The sequence below is a fragment of the Elaeis guineensis genome, chromosome 3 (genome assembly GCF_000442705.2).
Source record: "Elaeis guineensis isolate ETL-2024a chromosome 3, EG11, whole genome shotgun sequence".
Taxonomy (NCBI): domain Eukaryota; kingdom Viridiplantae; phylum Streptophyta; class Magnoliopsida; order Arecales; family Arecaceae; genus Elaeis; species Elaeis guineensis.
The window spans coordinates 126745244-126764954 of NC_025995.2; the positions used below are offsets into that span (position 1 = coordinate 126745244).

At 37.2% G+C, this 19711-nt stretch overlaps 1 protein-coding gene across 1 annotated transcript; it reads left to right on the top strand.

Annotated features, from left to right (window-relative positions):
• The first annotated feature begins 690 nt into the window (after window positions 1-690).
• On the top strand, window positions 691-14925 carry LOC140856717 (ABC transporter G family member 31-like). Its single transcript, XM_073254927.1, is given in 26 exon segments — window positions 691-1308; window positions 2443-2563; window positions 2808-2896; window positions 2983-3067; window positions 3756-3915; window positions 3990-4066; window positions 4149-4202; window positions 6425-6515; window positions 6657-6958; window positions 7054-7335; window positions 7960-8276; window positions 8366-8526; window positions 8625-8728; window positions 9475-9631; window positions 9733-9852; window positions 10427-10521; window positions 10607-10939; window positions 11026-11316; window positions 11715-11798; window positions 11903-12036; window positions 12118-12345; window positions 13069-13240; window positions 13322-13576; window positions 14515-14638; window positions 14641-14676; window positions 14679-14925. Coding segments are annotated over 26 exon segments (4254 nt in total). The 5' UTR covers window positions 691-1033; the 3' UTR covers window positions 14786-14925.
• Window positions 14926-19711: the final 4786 nt, after the last annotated feature.

The following is a 19711-nucleotide window of genomic DNA, read 5'->3' on the forward strand; positions in this document are numbered from 1 at the left end:
GATGCTAGCATAGCCTATTAGAATTTGCATGGCTACAAACCATAAAGCCTAGGGTTCATACTCATGCTCACCCTCTAACATTTATTATTTATTTTTATATTTTTTAAGAGTACATATATTGCGTCTCTCAGACGCTCTTAGATAAATCAGAATCAATAATTATATACATCACATCTTTCTATGACAAATAGTATGCACTTTCTCAGACTTTTGCTTTTTAAGAAAAGAGTGGTCATAAGTTTCCCTGTAATTTTTTTTTTTTTCAAATTCAACTTTCAGCACCATAATGCAGAAAGGTCCATGACCTACGCCGCGGGGGCCGAAGTAATATAATCTATCTGGTATAAAACGCATATATATATAATTATTATTTTTCCTCTCACCCGAAGTAACGGTCCGACGCACCACATACGAAGCCCACCTCCGAGATCAAATGTCTCACTCACAATGTGCCAATGGATGCAAACGTTCGTTGGTGTCAATGCGTTGCGAGGTTTAGGAGTAAAATATTATCATATCATCACCCGGCTAAGCACCAGTGATGAAAACACCCAACTAAACGGCCCCAGACTAACTCTGGCGCCTCTCCTTTCTCCGCCAATAAATGCCCCCGACGCCCATCACATGCAAGCTCGCGCACTTAAAACACCTTTTAACGTTGCAAGCCAACCGCCATTGCAGGCCGAAATCAAGAAATCAAGAACAAGAAGCCAGCCTTAAACCGCCACTTAAACCCACTCGTCCTTCCCTCCTCCCCGAGAGACCCGCGAGAAAGGAGAGAAGCAGAGAAAACGGCAGCAGGCGAGAGAACGAGAGAGAGAGAGAGAGTGAGTTGGAAGAAGGGGGAAATAAATGCTCGACCTACCAACCCCCCTCACAGCCTACGAAGTCGGTGGAAGCAATCACCGCACCCTATCCGTCCCTCCACTTCTTCTTCTTCTTCTTCTTCTACTACGATACTCCTTCCTCCTCGTCTATTATTATCCACCGCCTTTATCCTCCTCTCGCGACTGGAGTGGTCGTCCTCGTAGGGATGTGGAACTCCGCGGAGGCGGTGTTCACGAGGTCGGGCTCGTATAGGGAATGCGAGGACGACGACGAGGCGGCACTCCGGTGGGCGGCGCTCGAGCGGCTCCCCACCTTCGCTCGCGTCCGCCGCGGCATCCTTCGGGCCGGCGCCGGGGGTCGTTCCGAAGTCGACGTCGCCCGCCTCACCGTGGGGGACCGCACGGACTTGATCGACCGCCTTCTTGGTGATTCTGGTGATGCAGAGCAGTTCTTCAAGCGGATCCGACAAAGATTCGACGCGTCAGCTTCTCTCTCTTTTCCCTTTGTTTTGTTCTTGTTGTTGTTCTTGTTGCTGTTCTGCCTGTGTTTTGGTTCGACATGGAATCTTCGCCCTACATTGAGTATGATAGAAGCATATTATCTTTCCTTTTTTCTTTTTTCTTTTTTTTTTTTTGCAGCTACATTTTTCATGAACCTTTGATTTATTCTATTGTTTCTAGTTTTCTTGCATGCAGAATTTGTTTACTTTCTTCTAAAATTTAATATAAAGTTTTTACACGTTCTCTTGCTGGTGGCATGCATGTCGATATTTCTTTCTCTATTTTCTGCAAAGTCGTTCTCTTGCTGGTAGCGTAGAAGTTTCCTTTTTTTTTTTTTTCTTTTCTCGAGGATCAGATATTAATGTGTTGAGCATGGAGTAGAAGTCTTTTTTTTTTCTCTCTGATTGAAAGGGAGGTCGTGGACCACCCATCTTTTATTGATTCAGCCAAAATGGCTGCAGAAAGGAGTACAAGGAAGTAGTGGCTGCCAAAAAGAAGAAGGCAGTCTTCCAAGAAAGAAATAAAAGAAGTTATAATAGAGTGTGAAATTCAGAGGGCTGAGATAACAACACATCAACTCTCGGCCAGATATCTCATGTTCAACCAATAAAGAATTAATAGTGCTGGTAGTAGGCAGACAATTACAGCTGCTCTGCTCCTAAATGGCAATATCCCCCAAGTTCTCTAGCTTTATTCGCATAAGTCTTTACTGTTTTTTTCTCCATTATTGACATGTTTGGGATCTTTCCTCGTATGCAATCATTTACTCGTCATATGGTTTGTGGTAATATCTCTAATTTCTATATGCCATCTTGTCTTAGGCTTTTTAGAATTGACCCGAGTCTATATATATGCAAGTTCCCCCCTTTTTCCTCTAATGATTCCGTCATCTTTTTGATGACTCTCTTGGGACATTCTCTCTGCATTTGTCCATTGTCTCACGTAGAAATTTGATGCATTTCTTACATGATTAAAAAGTAAAGGCATTGTTTCGAAGGGTGCCTTTTTATGGGAGTTTTATTTTGTCTTACGCTTGTAGTTGTATTATAGAATTGACGTTGTATTTGTTGGTCATTTTCTTTGCTTGTGTTCTATCTTTTCTTTGGTTTTACAGAGTACATCTAGAGTTTCCCAAGATCGAGGTCCGATTTCAGGAACTGAAAGTAGATGCTTATGTTCATGTGGGAAGTAGAGCACTGCCCACAATCCCCAATTTTGTCTTTAACATGACAGAGGTAGGATTTGTATTGCATCTTTATATTCAAGTAATTTGGACAACATTCATTCTGCAAATTGATTTTTCAATTTCAAGTGTCTGCTTATATTTACTAGTGCTGCTGACAAGCTAGCTTCATGAATGGTATATCAACTTACCTAGTGAATTACTTGGCCTCTTCACTTACCTAGCATAGCCTGAGTGATATTGTAATCTTTTTTGTTGCTTCTCTAATCCAATATTTTATTTTTTTTGGGTGCAAGGCCTTCCTAAGTTATTTGAGGGTCTTCCCTGGCGGAAGAACAAAATTGCCAATATTGGATAACATCAGTGGGATCATCCGTCCTTCTAGGTAAAAATAAGCTGGACCTGCAGTTATAGCTTTTTCTTTGTCATGTTATTTAGTCCTTATCAGATGCTTATGTTTGGTGTTTGCAGAATGACATTGCTTTTGGGACCTCCAAGCTCTGGAAAGACAACTTTGCTTTTGGCTCTTGCTGGACGGCTTGGTTCTGATCTAAAGGTATGCCACCTTTCCCTGTTTCACAAGGTAAGCAACTTTAATTGTATCTGGCTTTATTGGTGGCTTTATATTAACATTGGCTTTGTGATGATAGTTTCTTCTGCTGATTTACATAAAAGGAGGGGGAGGGGGGGGGGGGGGGGCGCACTTACTCTACCTGTAATGGTATAAGTTTCATCCTCTTACTGGAAAACATGCTAAAAAAGCTATCCATATGGCACAGTCGAGCGAGACAGTGAGTACGTAAGACATAATTTGGATGCAAAAATTTGGAGGGTCATCGTTGGTTTGTTTGTAGTACTTTTGCCAATTCCCACTCCAACCTTTTCCAGTCAGCAAGCAAAACTTACTAAAATGCCACATATTTTTTATTGTTGCTCGAACATATCTTCTCACTCTTGCAGTTGCAGCCACTCAATGAAACTAAAAGAGTGATGCAGGTGATTCTCACATGGCTTGGTTTGATAAGACTTGAATATACTATACCAAAAAAAATATAAAATTTGTGTATTACCTTGTTATAATCATCCTCCTCATCATTATCATAGGTATGATCATCACATGTGGTCCTATTTACTGATTCAGAGAAGTTAATGTGTCGTACCTTGTTTTCTTGCAAATACAATGCCTTATGTTTGCAGTGCTTTAATTTGATCTTGGTTGACTAACAAATTTCATTTTTTTATAGATGTTGGGGAACATTACTTACAACGGGCACAATCTAGATGAATTTGTTCCTCAACGAACTTCTGCTTATGTCAGTCAGCAAGACTGGCATGCTGCAGAGATGACTGTGAGAGAAACCTTGGAATTCGCAGGACATTGTCAAGGTGTTGGAATAAAATATGGTAAGCTTGGGAAATATTGATTGCCAAAATGTTTTTGGTTTTGATTTGTTGCTGAAACATGAGCCTGCATGCAGACATGCTTATGGAACTTTTAAGAAGAGAGAAGAATGAGGGAATAAAACCTGATGAGGATCTGGATATATTTATGAAGGTTAGTGATTGTGGCTGTCTCTATCTTATTGTTTTCAGTGTTGTTTGCAAAGAATATGTACTTCATTTTGTTTTCTTTTCAGGCATTAGCACTAGAGGGCAAACAGACAAACTTGGTAGTGGAATTTGTACTCAAGGTATATGCCTGTACCATTTGAATGTCTCCGTATTCTATCATTAAGTAATATCACTTAGCAATTGCTAGCTCATCAGTAGATTGTTTTCTTGTCAGTTAATCCTTATATTCAAATGTGACTGCTGGATCTGTTGGTAATACTGATAGTGTTCCAGAAAAATGTTAGGAAAGCTGCGGGCAATCTTCATACTGCCATAACATGACTACCACGTTGCAGCATAAGGCTGTTCTGACAGTTAAGAAAGCTGTGCATAGTCATTATATCAAGCATTCTTTAGGTCATTTTGCCTTCAGCGATGTTGAAGCATGGCATTCTTTACAAGTATAGGTGCTGACTTGTTGTAGACATTAGCTGTACAGAATGCGTATGATCCGATTGGGAAGAAGGAAGATTTCTTTCAAGCTGCTCAACTTGAATCTCTCAAAGAAAAAAAAGTAGTAGAAGAAGAAGAGAACTTTTGAAAGTAGGGCTCAAGTCCTTTTTCTTTCTCTTTTTATTTTTTTCATTGATTAAAAATGGGGTACATATCCTCTATTTATAACAATGAGGTCTGGCCTTATACAAATTGGGTCGGATTTCTTTTCTAGTTTGAAAGAATTCTTTTATCTAAAACAGACGTGTCTAGTAGAAATAATTTGAAAAAAGATTAAACTCTTAGGAGGTAGATCTCAACTTCTATATCAATTCTGCCTTCTGTCGTTCTGTCAGATTCTTCTTTGATTGGACACTACACTTGGTCAAAGTCTTATTCGAAAAGAAATTTTTTGCATTACCGACCTGTTTCGGGGCTCAAATCGAGGAATTTCATCCTGATCTCTAGGGAGCCACCCTCTTACGAACGTCATATGACCAAGTTATGGCTTCTGGAAGTTTGGCTTGCGAGTTGACTTTCCGATATAGCAGATCTTGCTCCTGAACCCTATCCAGCCTATCCATAGTGGCCAAAATGGTCTACATCGAGTTCAGTGATCCTCCGCATCAACATATTTTGGAAAATTGCATGTGGTGAACTTTTGCTTTGCGTTGTAACATGAATCAAATTTTAGTGATCCAGCATGTTAATAGAATTAGGGAAAATGATAATTATCAGCCAAACAATTTTTAATTTTTAAATAACTACATTTTTTTCAATAATATCTAATCATTTTGTTAGGTGCTGTCATGTTAGAATTACAAGAAAATTTCCTTCTCTTTGAGAAACTTTCTGTCTAAGAACAAGATATTTTGACTTTAAAGTTTCAGCATTTATTGGTTGTCATAATTGAAAGTTTGTTTTTTCTTCAATGCAATTTTACTCTTGATTGTGACCGCACTTTTTTCTCCTATGCCTATAATGTTGATTTATGGTCGTGCTTAAGCTCTTATTTAGCTAGTATTTTAAAGTCATCAAATCTGGAATTTCTTTTAATGATTTGATATGTTCAAGAGAGGCTGTGTCATTTATAATCATGGAATTTTTGTATCATTTACAAATGCTAAGGGGGATGCATTCAGGATGAACATGCATGTATTTTTGACTGGATGTATCTTCTACTTATTAACTCCATATCCATAATGATATATCTATAAAAATAGTTGTAGGGACTTGCTTTGCCTGCAGAGTTATAATCTGTGTTTCAATTCCATTTTGAGGCTCAAAATGTGTACCCCAAAGATTCACACTTCCCTATGTGAAACCTCGCATACTCTCCCTTCATGTAGTCCCTTGACAAGTCTTGGGAACCATGAAGGGTTTAAATTTCATAACGAAATAGTTATGTCTATTGACTTACTGATTAGCCTCTTAGGTTCAATTGGTGCTTCTCTTGCTTAGAGATGCTGAGGTCAAAAATTCTGCACTGATACAGAGGATTTATGTTAGGTTTTACATTTGAGAAGTGGTTACAAAACTTCCTCAAAATTCAATTAACCATACCCTGATCCTAGAAGCCAACCATGTTTAAGTGGGAGAATTATTGGACAAGATTTAGTAACTTGCCATGTACATTATGAATTCTTCACATTAACATCTGAAACAAAAGGTCACGAAAAATGTCATATTCAAATTACCTAAATGTCATCGGTACATGCAATTTCTTATGAGTTGCATCATTGTGTGGAACTTACAGTTACATGCTATGTGCTATTGTCTAGTATATTAGCTGCATGATGGATATAAGTGTTTCCTCGTGATTATTATATGAGGCTAAGTTTTCTGAAGTGCTAAGTTTTACCTAGCCAAGATTTTAGGGCTGGATGTTTGTGCCGACACACTTGTTGGAGATGAGATGATGAAAGGAATCTCAGGTGGACAGAAGAAACGACTTACAACAGGTAAACAGTTTATATAATCATATGTCTTCTTTAATTTTCCTCTGTCCTCCTTGATTATCTATCAGTTTCACAATTGCTGGTAAATATTCCATTGACTTCTTTTCTCAAATGATACATATTACATTAGAATCATTATATCAGGTGAATTACTAGTTGGGCCAGCTAGGGTATTATTCATGGATGAGATATCTACCGGGCTTGACAGTTCAACCACTCATCAAATCATCAAGTATCTTAGACATTCTACCCGTGCACTTGATGGAACCACGATCATATCTTTGCTGCAACCAGCTCCAGAAACTTATGAGTTATTTGATGATGTCATTCTTATATCTGAAGGCCAGATTGTTTATCAGGGACCCCGTGATGCTGCTATTGACTTCTTTGCTGCTATGGGCTTTAGGTGCCCTGAAAGAAAAAATGTGGCTGACTTTTTGCAAGAAGTAAGCACTCATACCTCTGGCCTTTTGTATGAGGTTCAAGATCCTCTGCTTGATATATAACTCATCTATTTTCATCTTGCTACTTGTAATTTCAGGTCACATCCAAGAAAGATCAGCGGCAGTACTGGTATCCACATGACTGTCCATACCAATTTATACCTGTATCGAAGTTTGCAGATGCTTTCAATTCATTTTGTGTTGGTAAGAGACTATACGAGGAACTGGCTGTTCCATATAACTGTCTTCGCAACCATCCTGCAGCTCTATCGACTTCTAGTTATGGTGTGAAAAGTTTTGAGCTTCTAAAGGCCAACTTTGCCTGGCAGCTGTTATTGATGAAACGAAATTCATTTGTCTATGTCTTCAAATTTGTTCAGGTAAAGGATGAGAAGAACATTCATGGAGATTAATTTATGAACATAGCAAGATGGTTTTATGTTTTTCTTTTTTTTTTCCTGGGGTGGAGGGGGGGGGGGGGGATAAACTATTTCTTTTGTGAACTGTTTGCACTGAGAGCTAAAATGATAAAAAGCTGCTGCAATCATGCAGCAACTAGTTTTTGAGAAAATTCAGGTCAGAAGACAGGATTTCGAATTTATTAATGATGTTTTATTTTTTAACTTAATTAACGTGGTACCTGGTTGCTTGTTAATTTTTGACATCAACATATATTATTTCGTATGTCAATTTATTAGTTTTTGAACAATTTTCTTTATCTGATAAGTGATAATGTGATTTAGCTACTGATGAATTTTGGCAAAGTTGATCAATGGTGTACCTGCTGCTTTATAAGCTTTCGAGCTGATCTGAAATTCACAGATGATGTGAATTTGCTAGATTGGTTGATATACTTGTGAATTTTGGCTAAGTTGATAATGTGTTACGCATTATGACTTTTGCTGGTTTTTTGATATTAACATGTGATCTAAGAGTATACTTTGAGACATACATATTCAAATTTTAAAAAATGCTTTAACGTGACTGTTGTTGCTGTTCCGCAGCTTCTGCTTGTTGCTTTTGTTACAATGACGGTGTTCTTCCGAACAACAATGCATCATAGTACCATAGATGATGGAATTGTCTATCTTGGGGCACTGTATTTTGCAATGATAATGATTCTGTTCAATGGGTTCACTGAAGTTTCGTTGTTGATAACAAAGCTTCCAGTGCTTTACAAGCATAGGGATTTGCACTTTTATCCACCATGGACTTATACGCTTCCTTCTTGGCTCTTAAGCATTCCAACTTCCCTAGCAGAGTCTGGGATGTGGGTGGCTGTTACCTACTATGTGGTTGGTTATGATCCACAAATTACGAGGTAATAGTTGAGACATATCCTTGATGAAATTATATTTTAAGGTTGGAGATTGCTTTTAGAAAGAGTCACCATATTGTGTTGATTTGCAGATTCCTGTCACAGTTCCTGTTGCTTTTCTTTTTGCACCAAATGTCTTTGGCTCTTTTCCATGTGATGGCATCCTTGGGTCGAAATATGATAGTTTCCAACACCTTTGGATCTTTTGCCCTGCTGGTTGTCATGATTCTTGGAGGATTTATCATTTCTAGAGGTAATAATTTATCAAAAATGCTTTTTTTTTTTGCTTAATATGTGTGCATTTGCATGGTTGATGTTATCTTTTCTAGTGATGTTTGTTACTTGTAACAGATAGCATCCCAGACTGGTGGATTTGGGGCTACTGGATCTCTCCATTGATGTATGCTCAGAATGCTATTTCAGTTAATGAGTTCCTTGGGCATTCTTGGAACAAGGTAATGAGGTTCTTGTATTGGTAGTCCTTGGCTTAGTGGTCATATCTGGTCATGGTTCCTCATAAAGTCTTTCAAGACCTAATGCCAAAAACATTATGGTCATTAATGTCAAAATTACATCTTTATAGAAGCTTTACCAAATATATTGACTGTCAGTTCAACTTTTCACTATATTGGTATGAGTGCCCTTCTCTAGTTTGGTGGGGAAAATCTTTAAAGAAGGGAACTGATATGCTTACTCAAGCAAGACATGAGTATGCAACAGGGTCTGTGAGATCATTCACTTTAAAGAAAATATAATCAATGGTTTTTGTGCAAGTCACATTCTCTAACCTATCTTTATTCTTCACACATATTGACTACGAGAATATATAATATATCAAATTGTGAAAGCTATTTAAATGCATTCTGCAATGCATGTAAATTGTGTTGTTGAAAGGGAAATTTAGAATACAAGAAGCAAAGAATGCTTCCTTTCTTGTGTGCGTCACTTATCTTGGGAGATAATGCTTTAATGTGATTGTGCACATTAATATGTTTTAATGAAATGTATGACTTATTAGGGCATGTGTTAAACTTTGCTTGTTAAATGCCTTCATGTCATGAAAACCTTATAATTTAAGTTTGCTATATGTTTCTTTTGTTATTTTTAGTATATGCTTATACCATAAGGAAAATTATTTTGGAGTTATCGTATTGCGTGAATTACTGATACGTTACCATGTTATAACTTATTCTCGTTGCAGAAACTCAGTGAGAATAATGTTTCATTAGGCAAGGCAGTACTGAAAGGATGTGGTTTATTTACAGAAAGTTATTGGTTTTGGATTGGCGTTTGTGCCTTGTTCTGTTATACAGTCATATTCAACATCCTGTTCACCTTGTTCTTGACTTACCTCAATCGTAAGCTCCCTTTTGGATTTGCTACTGCATTTCAGGTTTATTTCACCTTCCAGTTGCTAATGATAATCAGGTTGCTCTTATGTTGTCTAAATTTAATGCAGCTCTGGGGAAGCAACAAGCTGTGGTTTCCAAAGAGGAACTCCGGGAGAGGGATCAAAGGAGGAAAGGGCAGGGACATATTGTTGAGTTAAGATCCTATTTGCACCAAAGCATGATGACAGGTCAGAGATACTATTTTTGACCAACATGATTGGTATGATGCTGTGCCTCACATGGAGAACATCTGAGAACTCAAAATTTTTCTTTGTTTTCTTGGAGTTCATGGGCTGTTTTTGTGAAAAAGATGGGCAAGCAGTACATAGATTTGTTGATGTTCTTGCTGTCACATTCTAGTAGTAAATGCAGGATCCATGGCTCATTGTTTAAACATCGAGGTTTTGCTTTCTTGTGTGGATTAACTGCTCTGCTGTTATATTTTTTTATTTAATTTTAAAGTGAAATGCTTGATTGTGCCATTTGCTTAGTTTTCTTGATTTTTTTTAATGCTTATTGAGCTATGCAAGCTACAAGAGTCTTTGGTGATCATTAGATAATCGAATGAGGTACAACATCTCTAGTGTCCTTTCCATTACTCTGGTTTGATATTGCAGTCAACCGTACTTGTTTATGGTAAACTGCTTAGTTATACCATTTTACTTAGTTTGCTTGGTTTTGTGTTGTTATTGTTCGGCTATGTACTTGGGTTTGATCATGTAGCGGTACTTATATTTTGATCATTGCTTATTTTGGATGCAGAAGCAAATGGTAAGGGACAGAAGGGCATGGTTTTACCCTTTGAACCTCTTTCTATGTGTTTTACTGATATCAATTACTATGTGGATGTGCCTGTGGTAGGTTTATGCTGCTCTCTTTTTCGCTGCATATGTTAAATAAACTTTTAAATATTTCTTCATTCTTATCCAGTACTGCTAGCAGGAATTGAAACAACAAGGCATACTAGAGGATCGACTGCAATTGTTGGTTAATGTCACTGGAGCTTTTAGGCCTGGAATACTTACAGCACTCGTTGGAGTCAGTGGGGCTGGTAAAACTACACTAATGGATGTTTTAGCTGGTAGGAAGACTGGAGGACTGATAGAAGGGAGCATAACTATATCTGGCTATCCGAAAAATCAAGAAACCTTTGCAAGAATCTCTGGATATTGTGAACAGAATGATGTCCATTCTCCTTGTATGACTGTTATCGAGTCACTTCTTTACTCAGCATGGCTCCGATTGCCTTCTCATGTTGACTTGAAGACTAGAAGGGTAAATTTTGATAACCACATTTTTTTTTTTTAATTAATATTTTGACTTCAGAATTTATTATCTGGAATGCCATGGGCTTTTTGCAGGTTTTTGTAGAAGAGGTGATGGAACTTGTTGAACTCACATCATTAAGTGGTGCTCTTGTTGGATTACCAGGAGTCAATGGTTTATCCACGGAACAACGCAAACGGTTAACAATTGCTGTGGAGCTTGTTGCAAATCCTTCTATTGTGTTCATGGATGAACCAACATCAGGATTGGATGCCAGAGCTGCGGCAATTGTCATGAGAACAGTAAGAAATATAGTGAACACTGGACGGACAATTGTGTGCACAATTCATCAACCAAGCATAGATATTTTTGAGTCTTTCGATGAGGTTTATCTCTTTCCTTACATTTAGGATTTTATATATGATGGTATTCATATCCGAGGAAGCATTTGTACATAAATTTGCTTGTTTGGTTTGAGTAGAAGGCAACTTTACTTGATTTTTCACATCTAAGGAAGCATTTGTACATAAAGATGCTGCATATTTTCTTTTTCCAATTTAAACCATCCAACCAATCTTGAAAATTAAAATGACTTGATTTATACTTTAGTTAATATCGCTGACCAATTAACATACATTCCATGGACTGCGTAGACATAAATTCACTTTTTGGTAGCTTGATGTCAAGGCAGTAACATAAATTATTAGTGGCATATCAAACATAGAAGCAAAGTAAGTCACTCTGTTCTTTGTTTTAATTTGCGATGTAATGTATATATTTACAGCTTTTGTTTATGAAGCGTGGAGGAGAACTTATATATGCTGGCCCTTTAGGTCGCAATTCCTGCAAGCTAATTGAGTTCTTTGAGGTATTTCTTTCTTTTCTTTAGTTTGTAATCATGCATGTTATCTTGTTAATACTTGCAAAAATGGTTATCTCCCTTTGCTTAAATAAATCACCATGATTGTTTAGGCAATTCCCGGAGTACCTAAGATCAAGGATGGTTATAATCCTGCTGCATGGATGCTTGAGGTGACTAATCCCTTGATGGAAAGTCATCTTTGTGTGGACTTTGCAGATTACTATCGGAAGTCTAAACTTTTCCAGTATGTGTAGTTTTTCAAAGATTGATGATGGTTTTTTCAACCTTTATTTTATGCTTATTTTGTTGGTCCTGTATGTTTCAGACAGAACAGAAATTTAGTTGAAAATTTAAGCAAGCCAAACAGTGAATCAAAGGAGCTTAGCTTTCCGACCAAGTATTCGCAGTCATATCTGGTCCAGTATCTTGCTTGTCTTTGGAAGCAGAATCTGTCATATTGGAGGAATCCTCAATATACAGCAGTTCGTTTCTTCTATACTGTTATCATTTCATTGATGTTTGGAACAATTTGTTGGGGATTTGGTTCTAGAAGGTACTCATGAATATTTTTGCAATTTTTTTTTTTTATTGTAGGTAATACTGCTTTCTCAAGGGTTCTCTGTGATCTGCTTTATAGCATAAACACTTTATTGTCGTCTCAGGCTGGGTCTTGGTACATGTGTAAATCATAATTCAATTAATTGCTTAAGTTTTTTTCAGAAGGAATGAGTTACTTTTGGATGTGTTCGACTAGTTAGAACCGATACTGGTTATGCTTGCAATACTTGTAATAGATCAGGATATTAGGGGCGTGTGTTGAAGCTGAAATAGTTTTGGCTTTATGCGCTCCTCTCCAAGGAGCTGTTGTTCTGAGGATGAATTTTATGGAAGGCCCACCCACGGGATACATGTCCTGCTGGAAAATGATCGCTTTGGATTTCTGCAGCAGCACCAAATACAAATGTTCTTTTTTTTCCTTAATATAGCCCGACCCAAAAATTTACCGTGTCTGTGTTCCAATAGCGATAGACATGGGAATAACTGAGGGTTGGTGTTGATAAACATATAACGTTTGATTGTAATATGAGAGAATCTAATTTTTTAATCATTTGAACGTCTAATCACTTCTTCATTCAAAGAACATGTTTAGATGAAAATCATTTAGTTCTCTATTGATCTCACAATATATTATTAGCTATGTAAGTTGGTAGAAATATATTTTCCTTTTTGTTATTTTTTTTCTTACACTTTGTATGTTGTTAACCAAAACTCACAGGGAGACACAGCAAGATATCTTTAATGCCATGGGATCAATGTATGCTGCTGTCCTATTTGTTGGAATTACCAATGCAACCGCTGTTCAACCTGCGGTTTCCATTGAAAGGTTTGTCTCATATAGAGAAAGAGCAGCAGGGATGTACTCTGCACTACCATTTGCATTTGCCCAGGTCTGACCTTTTTCATGGACTTATGTTTGCAATGCAATGCTACCTTAATCACCTAATTGGTGCATGTTGTTCTTTGGGCAGGTTTCTATCGAGTTCCCATATGTTCTTGTACAATCACTTATTTATGGGACCATATTCTATTCTTTGGGCTCATTTGAATGGACAGTTACTAAGTTTTTATGGTTTATATTCTTTATGTATTTCACTTTGCTGTACTTTACATTCTTCGGTATGATGACAATCGCAATCACCCCGAATCATATTGTGGCTCCAATAATAGCTGCACCATTCTACACCCTGTGGAATCTCTTTAGTGGATTCATGATTACGCACAAGGTAAGAACCAATAACGTTTGCTCATCTAGTGTAATATTTTTCTTTCCCTTTCTGTTGATCTAGAAATTGTGTTTGATTTGTAATCTGTCCTTTAGAGCTAATCACTTCCTTTTATAAAACTCTGTCCATCTTCTCCTTTGTTTACTCTTTTGAAGTCTTGCGGAATTTCAAAGGATTGTTCCCTAGTTGCATGAGTTAAAATATGACATGTAAGTTAGGTCTCTCTTTATATTCTATTAGTGTACCACCGTGGTTTCTGGGAGGCCATAATTTGGTTTAAAAATGAAAAGAAAAAAAAAAATCCTGTATATGCTACACCAAATGGTAAACCAAGTACCATCTTGTACGGTCTATAAAGTTGGGGGGGGGGGGGGGGTTAGCTTAAGCTTGATGTACGTCTTTCATTCAGGTGGACTACTATATCCTTAAACATCGTCCATTTAACAACATTCGTTCATACGTCCTACTTGGTTCCTTTGTGGTATCTTAGGTCCTATGCCGGTTGAACCTCGTTGGCTCCAGGTGGATGCTGCTTTTGGAATTTGCTGTTATCTTTACCTTTTATATGCTTATGTTACAATAGTTCACCACTTTAACCTCAATCAGGAAGTTCTATGCTTTCTTCTTGCTGTTCTTTCTAAGCATGTGGTTCTATTACCGCTTAAATGCCAAGGACATTTCTTTGCCAGTTATTTTATGCACAGGCCCTCTCCATTGCCTAGCCATTATGGACTACTGCCCTCTGAGAATCCCTCCCCCTTGATTTTTAAGAGCTTGTGGTGGTCAGAAAGCACCCTGAAGCACGACTTTATCCCCTCTGCTGTGGTTCTGTTTGAAGTAGCATCTCCGTCAAACAAGTGTTGTCCAAATTTACCATTTATATTATATATTTTGCCATCTTGTTAATGCTTTATAGAATTTGCTTTTGCTCAATGCAGAGGATGCCTGCATGGTGGAGTTGGTATTATTGGGCCGATCCAATATCTTGGACTCTATATGGCCTCCTGACCTCCCAATTTGGCGATATCGACAGACACATGATTCTTTCAGATGGTGTAAGCTCACTAGCGTGAGAACGTTTCTGAAAGAGCACTTTGGGTTCGGCATGAATTCTTGCCCATTGTTGCAGTAATGGTAATCGGGTTCTGCATCATCTTTGCTGTGGTATTTGCGCTGGCAATCAAGTGCCTCAATTTCCAGAGGAGATGAAAGAGTGTAAAGTTTATTGCTGCTGATAATATTAGCAATGTTATGGATGCTGGTTCTCCCCGAATAATTTCATGATGAATGGAACCGTATAGCAGCCTTTCTATTTTTTATACATAAAATATTTTTCTATTATTCTTGAAGATTTCGATCCCTGAGCCGTTTTGTTATCTATGATGAACTCTCTCTTCCGTTACGTGTTGCGTTGGCAGCAGAAATTTTTGCCTTGATCCCGATTCGACTCACCTGGTAAAAAGGCAATCAGCATTGCTTGCAATAGGTGCTTTTCTTGTTTTGCCGAAAGCTTGCTGAAATGTGTGTCAGTGCTCGAGAGGTCTTTCTCTGCTCCGCTGGACTGTCTAAATCCTCCATCGGCATTTGTGGTTGGTCTAGCCAACCCTGTTAAGCCTAATGTTAATTAGGATGCGGGGAACCAAATGATTAGTTGATACACCCGATCCGTATCAGCCCACCACCTTCCAATGGCTTCCAAGGGTGGGTGGGATGGGGTGCTGTGGTGTTTCATTGTTGCATGGTTCGTATGACCCGGCCGATGGAGGACGCGAAGTTGGGTGCCGCAAAAGCACCATTTTACGATGATGCGCTACGAAATCGTGCAAGGGCGACGATAAAGGAGAAAAGCGAGTCGACGGATTTCAAGGGATAGCTCGCCTTGGGGAAGATCTGCGACGCAACGCCAACCATTCGTCTTTCCCTATAAATTAAAATCGATACGTCCTTGACCCATCTTTTATTTTAATCCTATAATTCTTGGAGGCGCCGAGGTCCCTCTTCTCGAATTGCATCAGCATAAGAGGACGATGAAGAAATTCTTCATCAACTACCAAAGAAACGGGGAAGAATAGACGGAGAAAAGGGGTGGGGTGGGATAATGGCGGTCGTGCTGATCGGTGGAAGCCGATCTCTCACGACTTCTTGGGATCGAGCTTCGAAGACTCCTTCCCTTCTATTTGTTGTCCGCATGAAGAGGGGGGAAAAGAACAGAGAGCTACTGAAGAGGAGATCGTGGGGAAGGCTTCGGCTCCGGTGGGAAAATAGGCAAGGACCTCGGAACTCTCTAATCTGGGTTTCAGTGCGTTTTCTCGACTTCCTCGTCTCCTTTTCTTAACATCATCGGTGTCGATTTGGGTTCCGCTGCGATTCGGTTCTGTACGATCGGTTGGCTGTATGGTTTCTTGGTCGGTTAACGATCGCATCGTTTGGTGTCTATTTTGTTTCCATTAATTAGGTTTTCGTTGGTTCTTTTGGGTTTCTTTGTTACAATATACGTTCTATACCGGATGTATCCTGTTTTACTTTTCTTTTGGGTTGGATATCGCAGTTCCTCTAAATATTTCCGCATTTATTTTTCCTTAGTGTGCTTTTCTGTTTTGGTTTAGTTTTGATGGATTTTTCAAACAAATTATCGGAGAGCTTCTGTTCAGTTTTCTGTGCGATTTGAAAATACACATGCTCTTCATCTTTTCCAGAGTTCCAGTTCTTGATCGTCTTAATATTTTTTTTTTTAATATAACCAGCTTGACTTTGTTTCTTGATATCAGGTATGTTGCTTTTTGGACTTGTGAGATTCATATTTTCTTGTACAGAAAATTTTTTTTTTTTTTTTGGAAAACTTTTTGCAATAACTATATTCATTGGCACTTCTTTATTGGTCTTTGAATATGTTGATAGGTTCTAGACTCTTGATGATGATCATTATTACTTTTGTATATTCTTTAAAATATATTAGTTATTCATCTCTTGTAGACATGCAATTACTCTTTGTAGTGTTTTTTACAACCATCCGGTATTTCTTCCTGAATTTTGATTTTGTATGTTCCAGATATGATGCTTTTTTTTTTCCTCATATAAAACAAGATTTTAAATGAAAACTTTTGACAATTATATGAATTTTTTATTCCTTTGTGTCCATTGGTTTCTTGACTATGTTGACAAATTCAAGTTATTTTAATGATGACCAGGTGTTAGTTTTTTTTTGTTCTTTTAATAATTTATCTTCTCTGTCTCTTTCAGATGTGTGATTCTTCTATCTATAACATATCTTAAAAAGTTAGTCTTGTTGTACAGGATAACTTTGTTATGAAATGTTTCTGGAACTGTTTTCGATCTTTACTACCTTCTGAATGTTGTGTTGAATATCTTGTAACTTTCTGGTATTAATTTTATTTGGTCTATTGTAATGCATGTTATATATTTTTTGGAATATATAACATGGTCTATAATGTGTGTTATATATTTTTTGGAATATATAACATGCTATATAATGTGTGTTGTTCTCGAGAAAAATAGATGCTAGAATGGCAAGCTCTATCTTTCAACTGTGTTTTTCCGTAGGGTGGTTGAGATTTTAAGCATATAGCTTTGTTTATGATCCAATATGATGGTGCGTATCTTTTCTTCTTACATGTAGACTAATTTTGTGCATTTGTTGCTTGTGTTTTCTTTGTCCAACATAACTTTTGTATAAAATTTTCTTTGTTTGCTCCCGTTTGGGAGCATTTATCTTGTTTGGTTATTCAGTAATCATTTTTGAATGATCTTGCATATCTTCTCTTTTTCAAACTTCTGTTCTGAGAAAGTCTTATTGCTTGGTTATCTCTGGAACTTCAATTAGGTTTTAATTTGTCTGTATGATTGCTAACTTTAGGTGTTATGGATACATTGTCTTATTTGCAGATCTTTGCAGCTCATATCTATAATAACCTTGTTAATGGGCTAATGGAAACAGTTGGTTCTCATGCATATATATGACCTTCTTTTCATCTTTTTATGCTCTTCTGTGCTTTTAGCTACAGAACCCATTTTCTGCAACTAGATTGCAAGCCTCTTCTCTCACACACCACCTATCACTCTTTTCTGAAGTATTTACTTTCCCAAGTATAGTGCTTCTCTATTTTTCATGTTTTTTAATTTATCATTGTTTCCTCAGATTTTATTGGTACATGCCCAGATTTTATTGCTACATGCCCTGTTATTATGTCAATGCATGTGCTTCCGCTCTCTCTCTTTATCTGGGTGTTTATATTCTTTATTTTTTCTATTCATTGATGGAGAGGCAGGGATGAACATTTTTTACTAGTTTAAACTGACTTCTTGTAAGTAATATATTTTCAGGAAGAAAGCAAAGCAAATCAGATTACTGATAGATACTCTAACTGTGTAATATTGTTAATATATTATACATCTGTTAAAAATTTTGAGGTAAATTATATCTTGAGTAATTGTAATAGTGGAATATCTTAATATGCCATATTTGCTGACGTTGTAATCAACCACTGATAGCGTTGGATGAGTATGATAGTCATCATGATTGGTTGGATTATCTTGTGTTTTGGCTGTGGGCTTCAAGTTCTCCATTGTTTTTATGGAGGCATGGGATAGGTGTATAAATGGATTGCTTATAAGAGAGGCTTAAGACTGATGCAAGTCCAATGTTTCGCAATGCTTCTAAAACTTTTCTTCCTTTGTGGAAGTTGGGACACTAGATTTTTATTATAGGAATTGATTGATAACAGGTAGCGGAGAAAGACTTTAGGTATGTGTAAATTGATGTCAAATTTTGTCTTGACAATGGCCTTTATACCCATCGCTTATCAATATGAGTTGGAAAGCTAAGAAAGATTTTACGTTATGTAAAATAGAGTCAAGATTTCTAGTCATGGCAGTGGACTCTATACCTGTCGCTTATCAATATGAGTTGGATGGGTATGGTAAATTCCTGTACTGGCACGTGGTAAGCTTCTGGATTCTGGGGCATACTGCAAACCTTAGAGTAGAATAAAAATGGTTTATACTTCAACAAATCAAGGAGAATAATATACCTCAACCAGAACAATTTACTTTGAAGTTTATACCACAATAATGTATTGATTTTTAGAGAATAGGCCTTCTGCAATGTGTTTATCGCCTATATTGTGTCATTTGACATCAAAAAAAGTTCTAAACTAGCATATACTATCATAGCATTAGCAAAAATATCAACATCTAGCACTCTTCCGACCTCTTAACGGTAAACCAAATTCCTGAGGTATTGAGTAGCAATTAGCTTTGTGAAAAATAACTGGATGTTGTCTCTTGTGGCCCCAGACATAACTTTCATGCATAGAAAATAATGCAGAGTCATAGCCATTAGCAACAGACATCTTGAACTCTCCATAAATATCTAGGTATCTTCAGGATTTTGCAATACATCATATTTGATTTTCTTTATGGGTTGCATTTGGTTATACTTTTTATTTTTGATTTTAAAAAATAATTTTATTTTTTTAATTTTTATTATTGAGTAAAAGTAAAAAAATAAAAAGTATGTTTGATAACTATGTTGCTATAAAGCAAAAAGTAATGTTTGGAGACGGCAAGTGAAGAGCTCGATGAGAGAGAAGGGTTTGGAAAGGGAAGGAGAAGGAGGTGGGGAGGTGAAGAGCTCGATGAGGGAGAAGGGTTCGGGCTCTTTACTTTTTGGTTTGGCCTTTTAGACGTGAGGAGGTAAAAAAAGCAGAAAAGCAAGTTTTGGAAGGCAAAAAATTTTTACTTTGCATATAAAGTAATTATTTTGATTTTTTTGATATTTGCTTTTTGTTTTTTATGATGTTACCAAATATTATTTTTATTTTTATTTTTAAAAATTAAAAAGTAAAAAAAGAACTTTTTAATGGCTAACCAAACACATTCTGTACCGTAAACGCTTGTATCTTGTTTACACCAGATATGGTCAGTGTATTATGCTGGCCTTCTTAGCATATATTGTAATACTATGGTGAATTTGTAAAAGCATGCAACCTTAAGTACCGTTTGTCAATTTCTTACTCTTTGTAGCTGTTCTTTAATTGGTGAATGCACTTTTTACTCCCAAGATTTTATCTAAATTTCAGTCAAAAATTAATTATATATATGAAATGAAACTTGAGA